At 36.6% G+C, this 18,269-nt stretch overlaps 1 protein-coding gene across 3 annotated transcripts in view; it reads left to right on the plus strand.

The window, feature by feature from the left end:
- Window positions 1-18,269, plus strand: part of grip2b (glutamate receptor interacting protein 2b) — a 190,596-nt gene that overhangs the window by 73,471 nt on the left and 98,856 nt on the right. Inside the window, exon 1 of one of the 3 annotated variants that reach the window (XM_028003657.1) lies at window positions 7,419-7,985. The exons of 1 other annotated variant lie outside the window; for it this stretch is intronic. In XM_028003657.1, the coding sequence (XP_027859458.1) occupies window positions 7,838-7,985 (148 nt within the window). In that variant the 5' untranslated portion in view covers window positions 7,419-7,837. Of the gene's footprint in view, window positions 1-7,418; window positions 7,986-18,269 lie in introns of those variants that run through there. One more of the 3 variants, XM_028003656.1, reaches the window with a different exon arrangement.

Below are 18,269 nucleotides of genomic sequence, written 5' to 3' on the forward strand. Positions count from 1 at the left end.
ATACAAAATGTGAAATGGTTTGACTTCCGTCTGTCGGTCCAGTTTTTGCCTCTTTTTCAGAGTCAGGGTAAAAACTCGGACTCTGAGGGAAAGCTGGACTTCTGGCTCCGTTTTAGAAACCAGATTAACTCTGTGATCTGAGTTAGACTGTGGATAGTTTTGTAAGATTATGTTAATATTACACACCAGAACAATACCTTCATTAATGTAGACAAAGCACTTGTTATGACCTGGAACTGTTATTTTCCATGCATAATCCATAACACCAAGACTTTTAAACCTAGATTATACTGACCTTTTTTTTTAATTGGCTGTGCTACATTCAGTTGCCAGCCTGTTAACTTACAGCTCTGAGCAATAGAGAGGAGTTTATATTTTCCTTCACTGGTATTAAAAAACCCTTTTTACTTTCTGATGAATAGCTTAAACATTATTTAAGCCCTAGGATTTCAAAACTGTAACCGTCAGCATATGATCTTCACTTTATTCCCTTTACTGCTGTAGTTGGTTTTACAACTACAAAATCTGCTGGCTATTTAATGCCCTAATTTATCTCTTACAGCCACAACTGTGCTTTAACAGCGGATAAAACTGCTCTCATGCTACCTTTCTGTATTTACAATAATATGTTACAAGCTAACACAGATGATGGGGATTGTCTAAGCAGGCAAATGGCCGACCTCTGTTTAATCATTCAGACTGTCGATCCACAGCGTTGAGTGAATTCACTGCAGAGGGAAACCAAAAAATGGGTCAAGAGTTTGTTTCTGTGTTGACAAGTTGACTTCCCTGGGTGCCGTACTCCCAGTGATGAGCACCAAAGGCAAAGTGAATATACAATCAAACCAGGAAATGTTCAGATTCAAAGTTAATCAGAAGATACCCATAGTCCCTCCTAAATAAATTCTGATTAGTCTTTTAACTCCCAGATGTTTCCCAAACACATGGTCCAGATAGATTATTCTAGTTGGCATTGATTAAAATAATATTTTTACTCTTTTTGTTACTGATATGTCAAGCTTTACTCTTTCAGATATTAGAAAATACCTGGTAATTATCTGAATATATTTATATCTTTGTGTGGAAAAATTAAACCCAAAGGCTTTAATATACTAATTAGAGTGAAAGAAAAACTGCGACAGAAAAAAGATCTGTGACAGGTGTTCAGTAGACGATGTAATCCTTTTAATTATTTCAATTTCTGGGATTTTGCCAGAAAATATAAGTAACCAGTTGTAGTTTTCACTTGTATTAATGTAAATTATTTTATAAATTGAATTGTATAGTTTGTGGGCTGCATTTCTGCAAACATATCAAAATGTTTGACATTTTGGATACGTACCTGAAGGCTCAGTTGTAAAAAAAAAGACATTAGCATTACAAGCTGTGCACCATTAACAGGCTGTTATCCACGTCCATCTAAACTGGCCCTTTGATGATTATCATCTAAGAAACTGGGTTTTATTTCTTTACCTTTATTTGTGTTAAATCATTGTAATTATTTAGATGTACTTGGTTATATACATGTTTTTGTTTTCAAATAAAAATAAGTTTGGGCATAAAATTAACAAACTGGGTATAAAGATATAATGTAGGTTTTTTTCCATCTACTCATCTATTTTTTTTCTCATCTATATTTATTCATATGATCAGAAAGCTCTAAATTTACTCCATTATAAATGTTTATTGACAGCTTTAGTAAAATGCAACTTCTTTACCAACAAACAGAACTGAATAAGGATGTCAGTGTTGTGCATAATTTCAACCAGCAGCCCAGAGCAGTTTTCTATTACTAGACACCAAACATCTTTAATGGAACAGCTCAGGATCTTAAATGGAGCTATTGGTGGGAAAAAGGAGGAATTTATCTCTGGCAGTAAGCTTTTAAAACCACTGCCTATTAAAAGGTTACAGATTAAAAGATAATCATTTAATTTGCTTTAATTTGAATCAAGTACCAATGAGGGATTAAGCAATGAGTCATTTTTGATATGTGAGTATGTTGCATATTGCACTAATGTGTTTGCATGTAACATTTATTTCATGCTGAAATGTAATAATTAATTCACACGTCCACTTAATGAAGTTTTTAACCAGTTCATGTCTAGTTCAGTTGGTTCTCCGTCTCTCTCCTTCTTGTCCTGTTATGAGTCCTTCAGCACAAACCTGTCATCTGAAAAGTGTTTTTATTTTTACAATTTCTACAGAATTTATCTTCATCACTGGATATTTTTGCCTTTATCAAAACCCATTTGTGAGAATTTTTCAAAATACCAGGATTGCAAAAGTATCTGAGCCACAGATAGTTTCTGGCTTTAGATGTTAAATGATGGGCCTCTGTAGTAACAATTATATGTGAAGTTTACCTTCAAAAGTTCATTGTTCTTTTACTGCAGTTATGATGTTTGAAGAATTAACTTGGTCATTAAGCACCATGGAGCTGACACACTGAATGTGGCACCAGCTCCCCTGTGCTCTAAAATCATTTTTTGTTATAAGAGCTGTCTGTAACAACAGCTCAGCTACTCAGCAAAGCACAAGTGAAACACAACTCCCATCTCCTCCATGTCATAGAAATTAATTCCTGGTCCTAATATTTGTTATTAACGGCCGGCAAGCGTAGCGCTCACAGCAACACGCTGAAAGAGCCACTTACAGCTCAAGACTGAAGAAGCTTTTTGTAGGAGAGTCAGACGCAGCAAGAGAACTTAATGCACTTTCCACAATGCCAAGTAATGACGAAGTGTGTTTACAAGTCAGCATTTTCTGTAATGCATTCACGACGTACTTTGTTTACCACTAAGCACAAAAACTAATTAGTAACTGTTCTACAGTCCATTCACTTTGGACTTGAAGAAAGTATCAGAGCACATCCTGCAGACCTGCAGGGTTCCGACATGATTAGGGAGATGAACATCTGTCCGAGTAACGCTTCTCTGATTAAACATCTGAAAATAGCATAAAGAGCTAACAAAATAAAATATTTTTTGGTACTGTTTATTATTGTTTTCCTCAGTTCAGCAATGTACATTTTAGATAATTAAAGTAAAATAATGAAATCTAAATTATTATTTTTATCTACATATTATTGAAGAATGGAAGGCTGAACTTTTTCATGCCCTTCTGAAGAACCAGCAGGAAAATCTTTGGGATTACTTGTTAATTGAATTCATTTGTTTATGTAGTGACAATTCACAAGCTGTAGCTGCAGGTAGTTGGTCCTCCTGGACGTCGATGTTGATTTTGCAATAATACCTCGACTGTGGATGCACTTTGTGGAATCGTGTAGTTTGCATGTTTCCACTGGCAGTTAGATCTTAAAGCTCTTCATGTCATCATCCTGATAATTACCACATAAGTTCACAGACTTTGACTATGTATTGTTGCTATAAAGGGCATGAAAATATGAAAAATGTGTGTTGTGGCTGTCAGAACTGTTTTGTAATTATTGATGACAGTATACTCATATCATATAAAGAGTCGTTTCTTTTCTGCGGCTGATCAAACTCCTAAACACGACAGTCGTCAGGAGAAACTGGAATCTGCTGACGAAGCCACAAGCTGAACTGAATCTATTTCTGTCTTTCTCACTGCTACAGAACTGAAGGAAATCTTAACTGTTTTCACTGCTTGTCTGAAGCTGACCTCCTTTTCACACACAGCTTGAGTTCAGTTTTGCTCTAATTCTTAAGAATTTATCAAATTTAGTTTATGTATAAAAGACATGATCATTTTTCCTGTCATGCTAATCATGAGACTGACTTTCTGTTAGAAGAAGTAACTTTCTCACAAACGCTTCATAAGAACACATTTAGGTTATTAAAACATCAACATAACAGAAATATTCCAAACTGAAGACGTAGAAAGTAGACTGCAGAGGAAATTAACAGACTGTATGGAGGGAATTAATATCCAAAAAAAGATCAGATGTGCTGAAAAAGCTAAATGTATTATTGAGTTTTTTCTCATAAACTGTGAACCTATTGGCTTCTGTATTTCCAATGCTTGCTCTCCACTGATCCCCAGCAACCTTTCTTCCACTTTCATTCTGATTTTCATTCTGATTAAAAACAGCAGGTGGGCTTTCAAGCTCCTGCAAATCACCATTATCAACCAGTCTTGTATTACTTTGATGTGCAGACTTTTAGAAAGTATCGTTATTTCTTTATGTTCTTTCATGGTTCTTACCAGAAAGCAAATGCATTAACTTATCACCCTCTAAATGAAATTAAATGAGATTTAATTATGTTATTCTGTGAGGAGATAATTTAACTAAAGTCCATAGCTAAAGAAGTCATTATTATAATTAAATTTTTATACTTTTGTGTTGGGTCTATGTTCGGTTTTCTTTAACGAGCTTTTACTTGTTGCTATTGACTGAGGTGTTTTTTTCTGCTTGAATCTTCTGAATGTACCGTTACGGCAACCTGCTGTTGTTTAGATGCTGGGGGTGTCACCTTTTCAACTAGCACAGCACTAAGTAGTGGATGGAACAAACTTTCATATTTTATGACCTTTAAAATATCATTATTAGGGAGAAGCAATTTAGAGTCTATTTCCTTGATGCTACGTCAAAGGAACAGTATTTACAGAGGAACAGATCAGAAAAAACCTACCAGCTGTTTTTATAGAAAACAAACCTGCTGATTTAATGAGAATCTCATGATCTCATTAAATCATGAGATTTTCTCATTAAATCTCACACACATCCTGTTTTTTCTCATTCAATCATTTCCATATGAAATGACTTTGGTAAATGAGACTTTTTGTTTTTCTGTTGCAAAGTCCTTCTGCAAAGGAAACTTTCAGTTTTTTACCCTTATTTCATTCCTTGAGAATAGGTTTTGTTTTCAATATGTGCACTAAACTCTATTTACATCAAAGTGAATGTGGTTTCTATTAATGAAGCAATCTGCTGGTTGATTACATCCTCAAAGGTTTTCCAGAGGCAGCTGACTCATGGCACACAGAAGGCTTAATGGCTTTTAACATCCCACACTTAGGAATCCATTTTCTGTGGTCTCACACCTTTCAGTCACTAAAACTTTACCAAAGGATCAAAGTACACCTACAGCTCATTTCAGGTCAGTGATTAAAAGGCATATCTTAAATCTCTATCGATGCTTCCTGTGTTCATATCCTCAGTTTCAAACTGTGTTTGCATGTGGCTGCAAAAGGTCGAGTCGGCAAAATACAAGGTGCTCTCTGTGTGAGAACGTGCGATTTTGTATGCAAGACGGCTAAGCTGAAATGTTCACTTTGCATCCCTACCTGCTAAAACATTACACAGTGCTGTGTGCCCATGTTGCTTCCTGCAGAGATAATGGTGAGCTTATTATGGAGGGACATGAACCAGAGATTAAACGGGAGAAGAGAACGGGCAGGGAGACGGAGAAAACAGAAGGACAAAAGGAGAGAAAACAGGGGGGCAATGAGATGGAGCTACGAAGAGATGAGAAAACAACCTGCTCCTAAAAATGTCCAATTGATCACATTTTGAAACAAATTATCTTTCTCAACCATTGCAAAACTTTCAGCCATTAGGGAAAGTTTCTGTTTGAGTTCAAGAGCTTTCCAATTCCAAAGTGTTGCAAAAAGGCTCCATCTATCAGGCTCCCAAAATAAATTCAGCATGCGGAATGGTCCTTTACTTTAAGATGCCTGCACACTTTCCCATCTTTCCAGGTATTCTGGTGTATTTTTAACCGTGTTTTGGTCTGAACGTGAGAAAACTCGATGCATCTCTTTAAAGTATGTCACCCTTGATGTTTTTTAATGCACACATGCATATTGAGATCAACTGTTTGGGATTCATAGTATTCGACTGTGTGAGGACAGAATGCATTACCTTTCTTCTGACGTCACTGTCTCATTGTATTTGTGAATATTAAAGGCATAACTGACTCGAAATGACAATGCAGTGCAGAATGAGTGCCATAAAAAGCTCCGTAGGTAATTATTAGTCAAGAAAATGGAAATTACATCATGCAATGAAATGCCTGCAGACCATAGCAGTTAAGGTTAAGTAAGATTATTGGATTATTGCTGCACTGTTTGAGTTGTGTCTGTACCAGATGCAGATGTGCTGCAGCATGTGTGATTTTCTAGCTTGTTGTGGGAAAAGGTTGACATGTCCCTTTGCTCAGTCTTGCTTAATCATGTATGCTGCATAACTGGATGCATAGGAAGATGATGTGGAAGTAATATTTTGTTTTCCAATTCCTTTGAAACAAAAGGCTGAATCACATTAGTGCGGCAGGAGGCTTAAAACTATTTAAACCAGGCACAAATTTGTCTTATAATCCCTGTTGAACTCTGTAAGGCTTAGACTACTTTAGTCTGGCCACTTTTCCTTACTCCTATGTATTAGTGCATACTGTAGGTTAACAATGCTTTATACATCTTTGAGTTTTTATTTCCTTCCAATGTTGCCAAAAAGCTAAATCTGGTGCTTTTCTTTAATTTCCCTTTGGGATTAATAAAGTATTTTTGAATTGAGTCATTTCTAACTGTCTACTGGCTGGACGTCCCTGTCCTTCTGTCTGTCTGTCTCAGGAAGGGAACCAAACTGTGAAATGTTACACATACAGTTGGAAAGTTAATGAAAAGTTATCCTTTATAAACTAACTGTAAAGGTTTATAATTACACTGAACCAAAATGTGGTTAGTTAAAATATATTTTTTTTCATTTGGGCAGCATACTGAGAACTGGCATAATAAAAATAAACTCTTTGTAAATGTATTAGTGAGCTGGCACATAACTGCTCTATTAAAAACATTGAGATGAGTCTTAATCTATAATATTAAGCAATTTCTTATGATCATGTTTCCTTTTTTCTTACTTTGTAAAATAGGTTTAAAGATGAACATTTTTGCTGCTCTGTTTTGGCTCCAAAACTACAGAACTGCAACTACAATCTAGGATTTTTCTTCCCAAAGCTTGAGGTGCCATTACCATTTCAAAGTGAAAGTCGTCAGCAGGCGTTGAGGAGAATCTGTTGCTGCAGAAAAGATGAAGAATCGTGTCAGAGAATCCCACTCATTTCACTGGATTTTGTGGATTTTCCATGAGTGCTTGGATCCACGGACAGGAAGGGACAATGAGGGAACTAAAACCAGTTCTGGTAAATTAAAGGCTTTCACAACAACAAAACAGCTTCCAGAAAAACATGTTGGATAGATACAAAAAGTTTTTGTGGCAATTATCTATAACCAAAATGACAATGGAGATGTTTTTATCTCTGTGTGAAATGGATAATATTTCACGGAGAAAAAGCTACATATATATTTATATCACACACACACACACACACACACCCCTACACACACCCTTTGGGAAAGACTGAACAAAGCTCAGCTCTGCCAGGGCGTTTTGGTAGCTGGTACTTATGCAGTGGGGAGGTGTACTGTTGTGCACACAGAGAGAGCGAGGGAAAGGGAAGGAGGTGCGTGAGTGAATGTGCAGTCTCTTCCTCTCCCTCTTTTCATTCGTTTCTCTCAGTATCTCACTTCTCTCATCATTTCGATCATCAGATTTTCTGTAAGCAGAGAGAAGAAAAGGTAAACAAAGATCAAGACTGAAGATGTCTAGATGAGAGGGATGTAAAATCAGACACTGTAGTGGAACAAGAAGTAAAACTTAAAACGCTGGACTGTGGAGAGAAAGAAGAACAAGGAAAAAGGTAGAGAAGGGATTTAGGTAATGCATAAGAGGAAAGAGAAGAAACTAGAGAAGACAAGACATTATTATAGCTAACAGAAGGGACAAGAGAGAGAGAGAAACAAGACGAGGATCTAAAGACATCTGGAGGTACTTGGGGAAACTTAGTTGTCCAGGATGGATAAAGTGGAACGTGTAATGAAGATGGTGAAGAGGATGTCACCCAGAAAGAAGAGGAGAGAAGGAGGAAGAGGAGGACCGGGGGAGCTGGAGAGTCCGGACACGCTGTGTGATGAACTGTGTCGATTCAACCTCTGCATCTCTGGTGAGTCTGCAGCTCCACATGTTCCACCGTGAAGTTGATCTCTCTGGGATTGCACATAGTAGATTACTTGTCAATCTTGTATCTTCAAAAGTTCTGATATTTGCACATTTTTGTGAAATTTGTTTGTGTGTGTGTGTGTGGTAAGAAAAGAAGATGATTTGTTTACCTTTGTTTTTTATATTTGTTTAGTTAAACTATATTCAGCTTGTGTCTTTTAGGGTTTGTCAATCTTTAACTTTGTTTACCTTTTATTATTAAGTAGATTTATTTTTGCTTCACTTCGCCTGCATTAGGTCCTCCTTAACTACCACCATGTTTGTGACACTTGTCTGGTGTTTGGCACCCAGACAGATATTACAGTATAAAAGCCTTTTGTCTTATTATTTTTTGTATCTTTTCACTGTCTGGTATTGATTCTGCTGGTGATGCAATCATGAAAATATTCTTGCTCAAATTATTGACAGAGAGGCAGTGCTGTGTTTCCACTCTTCTTCTATTTTCTGTTGTTGTACTTTCCACAACATGATGGATATTTTCATATTCCAGAACCCTTCATAAACCAAAAGTAGCACCTATATCTGGTTTGGGAATTCTGACAGATTTTTTAGTTTTTTGTTAGTTAAGCTAAAAGAAGTATGCTTACTCTGAAAGTGTCTTTAGCCTTAACTACAACTAAATAAGAATAAATAACTGTATCTGCACTGGGTACTTCTGAACATTGAACATCTTTTCACATTGATGTAATTTGGTGGTATATAGATACAAATTGCTTTGATTTTTATCAATATACTGTATCTGCATTGGATCTGTATTTGACTGATAATATGTAAGCACCCATCTGTAATCTTGTAAGTCCTATTTATATGGCCCTCATATAAAGACTTATGGTGGGCCTGATTGGGCCCCCGGGCCTTAGGTTTGACACACATTCTCTACCACAGTAAACTCTGGTTTGCTTGTAGACTTAACTTTTACCATCTACCCTCTATAACTACATGGAAGTCAAACCTAAACCTTTTTGAAGAAATCTGAGATATTTTGCATATATTGAAAAGTTTATCCTCTCTTTTCAAATAAATATTTTCAATATTCAAATTTTATATAAATATTAATTTATTGGGGCTACATAATTACCTCTCAGCTGATTTACATGTTGCTGGGCACCTCATGTTCTTCAAAGACCTTTTTTTTTTTTTTTGACTGGGTTCTGCTTTTTTTTGTTTACTTTTCAACTTGCTTTGATCATGCAAAAACAGCTGTGCTAAAAACAAAATATGAATCTGGGACAAAATTCATAGATGTAGTGTTATGTGTGAGAGAGGAATGTACAAACATTTCTTCAATCTTCCGTTTATTTACTCTTTCACCAAGAAATCTTTCTAATCACTTGTCAGTTTTCTAGCAGCCGCACTTCAAAGAGCTTCACACAACAAGAATTATAATGTACACAAGGAAAGGTCACTTCGGATGGTTCAGGAAAAACACCCAAAATTACATTTCCAATCAGCACAAAGAGCTTCTTCTGTCTTGTTTCAAACCTATTGATGGAAAAACTGGCTGTCAAAATGTCATCATTCGAGAAGGAGGGGAAAAAGAACAAAGGGAAGATTTTAGTTTTGTAGATGTTATAATTTCAAAAGACATATTTTACAAGAAGTCATTTTAGTTTAGTCACACATACATTCCAATTGACTCTAGTCATTAAACATTAAATTAAGCTCAATTATTCAAAATAGTTTTAAAGGTTTTCTGTCGAAGGAAACCCAGCAGACTGCATCGAGTCAATGACTCGCACCAGTTGCTTGGTAGAAAACAAGACAGAGAAACTCCGTGGAGAGAGTATTTGTTAAAGACATTTCCTTTTTGCGTGTGTCTATAGTAGGCTTTGACAGATTCAACCAGGCTGTATAATGCTTACGTTTCATAAAATTGATCTCAGTAGGTGGAAAGGTTGTCAGATGAGGTCAGGCAGTATTCTCTTTGAATGTGATGTCTGCAGATAAAAACTGACGTGAGAATAAAGACAACCTGGGAAGATGTAGGTATGTTTTAATATGAATCGTTTATAATTTCATTTGGTAATGTGGAGAATCATCCGTTCTCCATGTCTGAGGTTAAAGAAGAGTCGGTGAGTTGAATTCATGAATTCCATTTATTAATACCAAAATACAGCTGGTCCATTTCTCACGCCACCTTTAGGAGGTAACAGACAAAATGGCCCAGAAAAGTTTGTGATCTCCTTTGTTGGCCTGTATCTAAGCTACGCCCCAAAGAGGGCGTTCCCTAGTGTGTCACTTCCTCTAAGCATAGCTCTCATTTGCATTTTCTAACATGTCATTTCCTTTAGCTTTAGCTTAGCAACTAGCTAACAGAGAAAGAAGGAAAACACAAAATTATTTATTCTCAACAGTAACTTGATAAATAATTTGAATAAGTTGTTTTTAGCAGGAGCTCTTTCAATTTGAACACAAACATAAATAGTAAAATCTATTGGACTGTAAGGAACAGCCAGACTGATTGGGTCAACAAAAAATCTGCACAGCCTCTCCGAAAGTAATTTTTACAACCTGCGTTGTTAAGCAGGCAGGAGTTTTTAAAAATTAGGAAAACAAACTGTAGCCAAGCATCTGCTGGAGTTAAGGCAGACCAGAGATTAGCACCAGTTGGGTTTAGTCAAGGATCCCAAATACTGTGAATTTAAAATATCTTCATCTTCATTTGAATCAGCATGGAACATCTCTGAATGAAAATAATTCAATTTGGTGAAAGCAGATAATTGAATTCCTTGAGTGAAGAATCTTAAACTTCCCAGTAAATGTATATTTTTTATTCATTCACTGGTATGAACGCTACGTATAACTACTTGTCATGTAGTAATGTCCTGCAGGACATTCAGTCTTCTATTTATTAGCTGATAACCGTTTAGCTGCACAGCAACAAAGGTATTTTTCTGCCTAAAAGAGAAAACGTTGCAGATCAACCAGGAGAAGAAGGTGTCAACAGGCCTATTTTCAGTTTATTATAGTAAAATATAGTAGCAATTCTGGGAAGTGGAAACAAGAATACCTTTTCAACTGACTCTCTTCTGAAAAGTGTTGAGGGGCAATGAGGTGCCCATGAAAGCAATTGCCTATATCCTGAGAAAACTAAAACCAATCTCAGCCATCTTGTACACATTCACTTGAGAGCACTTTCCTCTGGTTACACCGTCTTTGCCTTTTGTTTGATTGTTCTTTTGTTTTTCTTCTTTTGAACAGTTTCCAGAATGAATAGTGACAGACCAAGACCTCTTAATTGGTTTGTGGCCTCTCTGGACGTTTAGGGCCCGTTGAGGGTTTTTTGTTTGAGGCTTTTCAACCCTGACAAACACAAATATATCAAAGGGGTCAACTTCAAATACAGTGGGGAAAAAAGCAACTTCACAAAGCCATGCTGACTCTGTAGAGTAGAAAATATATTCGACTTTTGAAGTCCAATAAATCAAAAACTTCTTTGTCAGAGTAGGTCGGTGTTCCTCGTTAACTGCACCTCGTCAGACATTCTTCTACCCGACTAAGTGCTCCAGCTGACAGACGGTGACAGCCACCATGTACTGTAACATCAGTGTAGAAAAGCCCTGAACTCCATGCATCGTCTTTAAACACTCAGTTCATGTGTGAATCTCACTGTTAGGCATTAAATGTATCAGGTGCCAAACAACTAAGTGAATGAAAATACCAGAGAATCCTAGAAGCACATGGCAGCACCTGGTTTGAGACAAGTCAGCTCTCAACACATGATGGCTCCCTGCTGAAAGTCAACGTCAATAAAAGTGCTGAACATTTTAATTCTGAATAAGAATAATGGCTGTGTGCCCTGAAGCAAACTCTCAAATTAACCTTAGGCACTCTGCTTGAAAGCAAAGCAAGAGACAGTAGTGACTCAGAATAAGCTCTTGATGCAGGGGAAGAAACTTACTCAATAAGCCACTTTATATGCTGCCGTCTACAAGAAATGGACTGGACTTTAATGCAGAAACATGGGACTGAGATACGCTGCTTTTAGTCCTTTAAACTCCACATACACCTGCTGTTTAGACCTTATAAAAACTTTTTAGATGAGTTTTTACACATGGTTTTTAGTGTAAATAATTTTACAACTTGAAAAGTCAGTTCCTTTACAAGTTACAATCCTAGTGAAATGATTTTCCTCTTAAAATCTTCTAAAAAAAAGAAACAATTAATCAGCGTCCTTGGCATTCTGAATCTTTTTGAAAACAAGATTTTAAGTATTCTACCAGAAATGTCCAACTAATCTATCAATCTGCCTATTGATCATCATCTTTTCTTTTCATAAAAGACGGGGACATGGGCCTTGTTGAGACTTTGGATTGTCTCTAATATCCTCTCAATAAGCTTAGCTCTAGTGGATTTTATCATCTAGATCATCTATATTATTGTATCCTAAGGACATAGTGAGAGACATCATTTTAATAGCATGAGCAGAGATAAAAGAAAAAATCCCATTAAACTAGCTCTCAGGGTCGAACTGCAATATTTTCATAATAAAACAGACAAAACAGGCAAAATGGAAAGCAGTATGAATCTTTGCTTTGAACAGATATGAGTTTATTTCCTGATTGTGGCTATTTTTACTGCTGAAGTGACCTAGTTTTTGCCTTAGGGATCCACACGGCTCATCATATCTTGGTACTGATCTTTTTGCTACATCACCACCAGGACTGAGTCGGTAGAAACATCATCTTTAAACAAACTGAGAAGCTGCTGCCACATGTTGTTGACATTTCCATGATGCCTGAGGACGTTTTCTATCCTGTTAGATGTTATATGTGTCTCATTGGTTTGAGGTTTGGAAATCATAAGGCTGATTAGTTTTAGAGATCAGAAAAAAAACAAAGAAATCCTCCAGATATCACGTTTCAGGTTCAGTGTCTGTACATTCCCTCATGAGACACTAAAGGCTAAATTTAGTTGGTAAACTCTCACATTCTCCACCCCCACTCCTCTATTTGGTTCTCCGGTTGGCTTCCCCACTCTCTGCTTCTCCTTGTGCTCATTTTGTCGTCCTCTTGTTCCCTTTCTCTCATGCACTTTGACCTCAATCAGCGCAGACATGTGGGTGGATGGATCCCACTCCAACAGAGGCACCAGACCCGTTTAAACCTCAGCAGCCATAATCTTTCTATCTACTGATGCCTTTTTATGAATGTGTTGTACATTTGTAATACACAGACAGCATATCAAAAAGAATTAAGCTTTATGAATTTTATGGCACAAGTTGAGATTAGATTATTGGATTAATCAAAATATTCTTTATTTTTGGCAAATCTACAACCATTGTCCTAAAAGGTTAGAATCTGATACTTTATTTTTTTATCAATTAATTGTATAATCAAAGACATTGTTCTGCAGTCTGATATTTAGCTTTTTTTCTTCCTCGTTGTCTCTTGAGATTTTGAGACTTTAGTTTTTAAACCCAAATTTTGTTTCTTTATGAAGGTTGCTTGTAAAAAAAAGTTATTTTAGGATTTATGAGTTCTGCTTTTTAAGCTACACAATCACTGTGTAGGACTGAGGAAGATAGAGATTACAATAATAATCTCCAGCGTAGGACAAAATATTAACTTTATTGTCCCAACTAGTAAATTTGGCTCATTTAATGAACTTATGGCACTGGTCATTTACTCCAGCATATAAACCAACAGTAACATCTGCAGCAGCTCCTGCAGCTCATGGCTTTTGTCCATACTACATAACAATGCAGCCATTTTGAATGTTTTTGTATTTTGGTCAGTAAAATGTGATTCTGAATTTGGTCGTTCTGGTTTTGGACAAAAGAATGATTAACGATGTGCAGCAAGATGAAGACAAACACATGAACATCAGAGCACAGTGGCTTCCTGTAATCAAGAAAGAAAAGATGAGCATTAGTTAGTGTAATTCAGAACAACAGAAGAATTTATACTGATATTTATGTGTTTTTGATTAGTGTTTCAAATCATCAAAACAAGACATAACTTTTCCCTTTAAGCAAATTCAGATGATTAACATTGGAACCAAACCAGAAGGCAGAAGGACTCGCAGGACATACTAAAAATATTTGTGTTCCAATTATTTGAAATTTTCTAATTCAAAGTCTTTATTTGGCTTCATGCATAAGGAGAATGTTTGAAGTGTGAGGTGCTTGACTGATGACCACTTGACGTTTTATTTTTGGTGAATGTATCTGAGTTGTCTGTGTATTTAAAAATACATTAAGCTGCAGCGTAAGGTCCTGGATCCATGTATCCTCTCCCCATGCATGCGTGGGTTCTTATTCCTCCCACAGTCCATAAACGTGACAGTTGGGTTCATTTGTGTCTCCAAGTTGTCCTAAGTATGCATGGTTGTTTGTCTTGTGTCTTTGTGTTGATCTGTGATGGACTGGAAACCTGTCCAGAGTGTACCATGATAATCACATGGTACACTCTGGACAGTGTACCATGTGGATAAGTGTCTCTATCACAGGGTCAAACTCCAGTCCTGGAGGGCCACTGCCCTGCAACTTTTAGATGTGCCTCTGCTGCACCACTTGAACAGAATAATTAGGTCATTAAGGCTCTGGAGAACTGATCTACACCAGGAGGTCATTAAGCCATTTCATTCCAGTGTTTTCTATCTGTGGCACATCTACAAACTGCAGGACAGCGGCTGGAGGCCTGGAGTTTGACCCCCTTTAGCTCTGTACTGTAGACAATGGATGGACGTCTGTTATGTTGCAGCTTTGACTTCAACTGCATGTACTTCTACAGGAACATATAAACTCATTATTCCTTTGTAAGACGCCTCTTAAAAGACGAGCCTGCTGCATAGAATACAGATATCTGATAGAAAGTTCAGCTTAAAGAGAGAGAATACTTTTTGAACTAAATCTGCTCGGCAGTTGGAGTTTGTTATATAACATTACTTGTCACTGTTTTTCCCTCTGCTGGATGTGTTTTGGATGGATTTGTCATTTAATTAAACACTCGCCACAAACTCCTAGATGGAAAGGCCAATTGCCTGAATGGGTGCTTGACAGGACCGATGCACATTGTGGAGCTTCAGCAGTGAGGCTATTCTTCAGTTCACAGAAATATAAAAATATAAATGACCTGGCTGACTCACCAGTCTCTGACACCACAAATGGCAATTTGCTTCCATTTTAAACTGTCTGGGTCAAACTGTAGATGGACTGGAGGAGACCTATAACAACCCTGCCAAACCAGCTTGAAACCATCCAAAAGGTCAAATTTGAATCACAACATTAAATATTGCCACATTATATAATCAAAACAAGCCAAAGTTTTGATAATGATAAATTAGCTAAATGCATTTTCAACACAATCTGGGTGAGCAAAAATATTTGAGCTAAATTGAAGGCTTGCCATCTGCTGACCATAATACAGTATTTCCTCTCATTTGATTTGCCACATAAATTGGCAATTTGCTTCTCCTTTGAAAGCCATCCGATCAGATTGCTTGGCTCATTTAACCTCCTGTGCAGAGACGGATGGAGTCGAGCCCAACTGATTTCACTGTGGAGGTTGAGGGGAGCAGCTGGAAGATCTGGAAAGCTCTCAGCTATTACTTATTTTGATACCGCTGCTATAATAGCGTCTGTGTCGCATCATTGGAGGTTGATTGCAAATTTAATTCATCTTTTTCATTTTAAAAGACAGTCTCAGAGCATAGAGCTGATAAATAAATAAATGCCAGGGTCATTTAAAAAGGAATCAGTTGCAGGTAATGATTAAAACAAAATTATTACAAGTCTCAGAATTAATTTCTTGTACATAACAAACATTAAAAAGAACTTGGTATGAATTAAGGTCGCTAACAGCAATTTAATTGGATTTTCTTATTGGTAAACATAAAAATGTTTTAAATGTTTAAACAGTAAATGTAATTATCAACTATTATGATATTCTATAATATGATTTTGTGACTTCTCTTTGAAGCTGCTTATATATGAGTTTGCAGTCACCTTGACCCAATTATTTATATTTGTGTTATCCATTTAAAGGATTTTACTAATAAATATCTCCACAAAGTTCCCACAACTAAATTACTTTTTAATAAGAAGATGCCAGCACAGGTTCACAACACTGTCTGTCTGTCTGTCTGTCTGTCTGTCTGTCTGTCTGTCTGTCTGTCTGTCTGTCTGTCTGTCTGTCTGTCTGTCTGTCTGTCTGTCTGCCTGCCTGCCTGCCTGCCTGCCTGCCTGCCTGCCTGCCTGCCTGCTGAGCAGTCTGACTACAGAAGCAGAAAGATTAAATTGAGGATATTTGTCTTCAAAACGAAAATTCACTGGAAAAGAACTTCTGTTCTAATTGTTTTTCTCCAGTAATAATTTTAGCTAGTATGTTATTTGTTTATCTCCTTTATAGAGGGTATAAAAGCAACTCTGTAGAGATGATCAGGGTTACCAGTTTTGGCACTGAAGACATTTTGGTATTCAATTGGGCAATCCTTTCAGCTGAAGAGTTTATCATGATGTGGGATCTTGTTTACAGCAGAGTCTGTGCCCCTGTGTGGTTTATGTTTTTTTTCTATGAGATATCAACGAGGTATGACTAAGAGCTAAGCTAACATACATACTTCTATGGAAGGCTGTTGCTGGGCAGGAAAATCAAAAACACTGATCATATATAACATTTACAGAATAAAATAGTCTGCCTTCTTAGATTCGTAGATTTTATCCAAGTCAGTTTACTTTTTGGTTTCCTGCTGTATGTGCAACAACTGTAGGAATCTTGCTGAAGTTTCCATTATTGTTGTTCCAAGGTTTCACGGATTTTACAAAAGCCGATGCTGCCTAAATAAAGGGTCTGGTGATACATGTTATGTCCAAAACTGCAGACTAAAGTGTGTGGTAAAACATTTGTTCTTCTTAACATAATCGTCTACAGTTCCTGTTGTATGTCTGGCATTGTGTGAAAGGATTAAAGAGTGCAGCTTAGTTCCACAAAACTATAAATGTTTGAACACAGTAAAGCTAACCTCTACTACACAAAAACCTAATTTCTCTATTGTGGCTCTTTGCACCTTGAACTGAGAGCCGTGTTCCTTCTAGCTTTGCCTTTCTTACTTTGTCAGTTTTTTTTTCTCTGTAGTTTGTCAGTTGTTTTAACAGCCTGTCCACCATATTTCTGGGCTCATAGAAGCTAAAGATCAGACATTTGAAGGATGTGTTCTCTAACTTGATGCTGTCAGGTCCTCATGTTATGCACATAGGCTACATATTTTATTGTTGAAATAAAGTGCTGCTGGACATGCTACATATATGAACGTGAATTTCCCTTGGAATCGCAAACACAGGTTTTAGGTCCAAACTCTAAATACATTGACTAAATGTAGCTGTTTCTGATATTAATTCAGAAATGTTGAACTCTCCAGATTCTCTGGCAGTTTTCATACTAAAACATTTTGCATGTATAAAAACAGCAGAATAACAACGAGAAAAGAGGGAATCTATCTAGAGCACCTTTTAGTTCCAAGCTTATTCCCTCAGTGAAAACAAAAGCTTTTCCTCTTCAGGTGAAGAAAGCTAAAGAAAATCCTCTACTTTCCTTTGCTTAGGTTTGATGTTTTTCTTTCACGCCTTCGTCACTGGAGACAAACATTTCCTTTGAAATTGACCTCAAATTGTATTATTTCCTCAAGATTCTTTTGTATTATTGACCTTTTTGTGAAAGTTACAATGTCACACTTTTTGAGTCTTTTGTTAAAGTCAGTGATATGTATTTATAACCTTATGCCAATATTTCTCACTACACTCTGACATAAAACTGCAGGCTGTAATGTATAACATATTGCCATAACTGGTTCTTATCAAACATTCATATTAAGTTTTAGAGTTTTTCTTTATAACACATCAACAATGCATGTAGCTTCCAAAGGCAGTGGATTGATGTACTGTAATTGTATCATGGACATGCACAGCTTATAAAAGGCATTAGCTTTCATCTTTCTTTGATATTGGTGACAAAAATGCATAATTGGGCTAAATCTTCTGTGTTTACATTGTTTCTTTCTGCTGCCTTTCATCGAACTAACAGCCACTGCTTTCATAAGGCCAGTATTTTTATCAGTGTGTTTGATCCAACTTTTTGAAAAGTTATATTTTTTTGTTTGATTCTTGATGTTCGAAACAAGGAAGATGTTTTCTGGATGAGTTTTGACACTTTTGAGGACAATGCTTATAAGTTATTCATTGCACTGTGACACATTTTTCAGAAACTGGGAAAAATCTGCTAACAATTTC

The sequence above is a fragment of the Xiphophorus couchianus genome, chromosome 20 (genome assembly GCF_001444195.1).
Source record: "Xiphophorus couchianus chromosome 20, X_couchianus-1.0, whole genome shotgun sequence".
NCBI classification, from domain to species: Eukaryota; Metazoa; Chordata; class Actinopteri; order Cyprinodontiformes; family Poeciliidae; genus Xiphophorus; species Xiphophorus couchianus.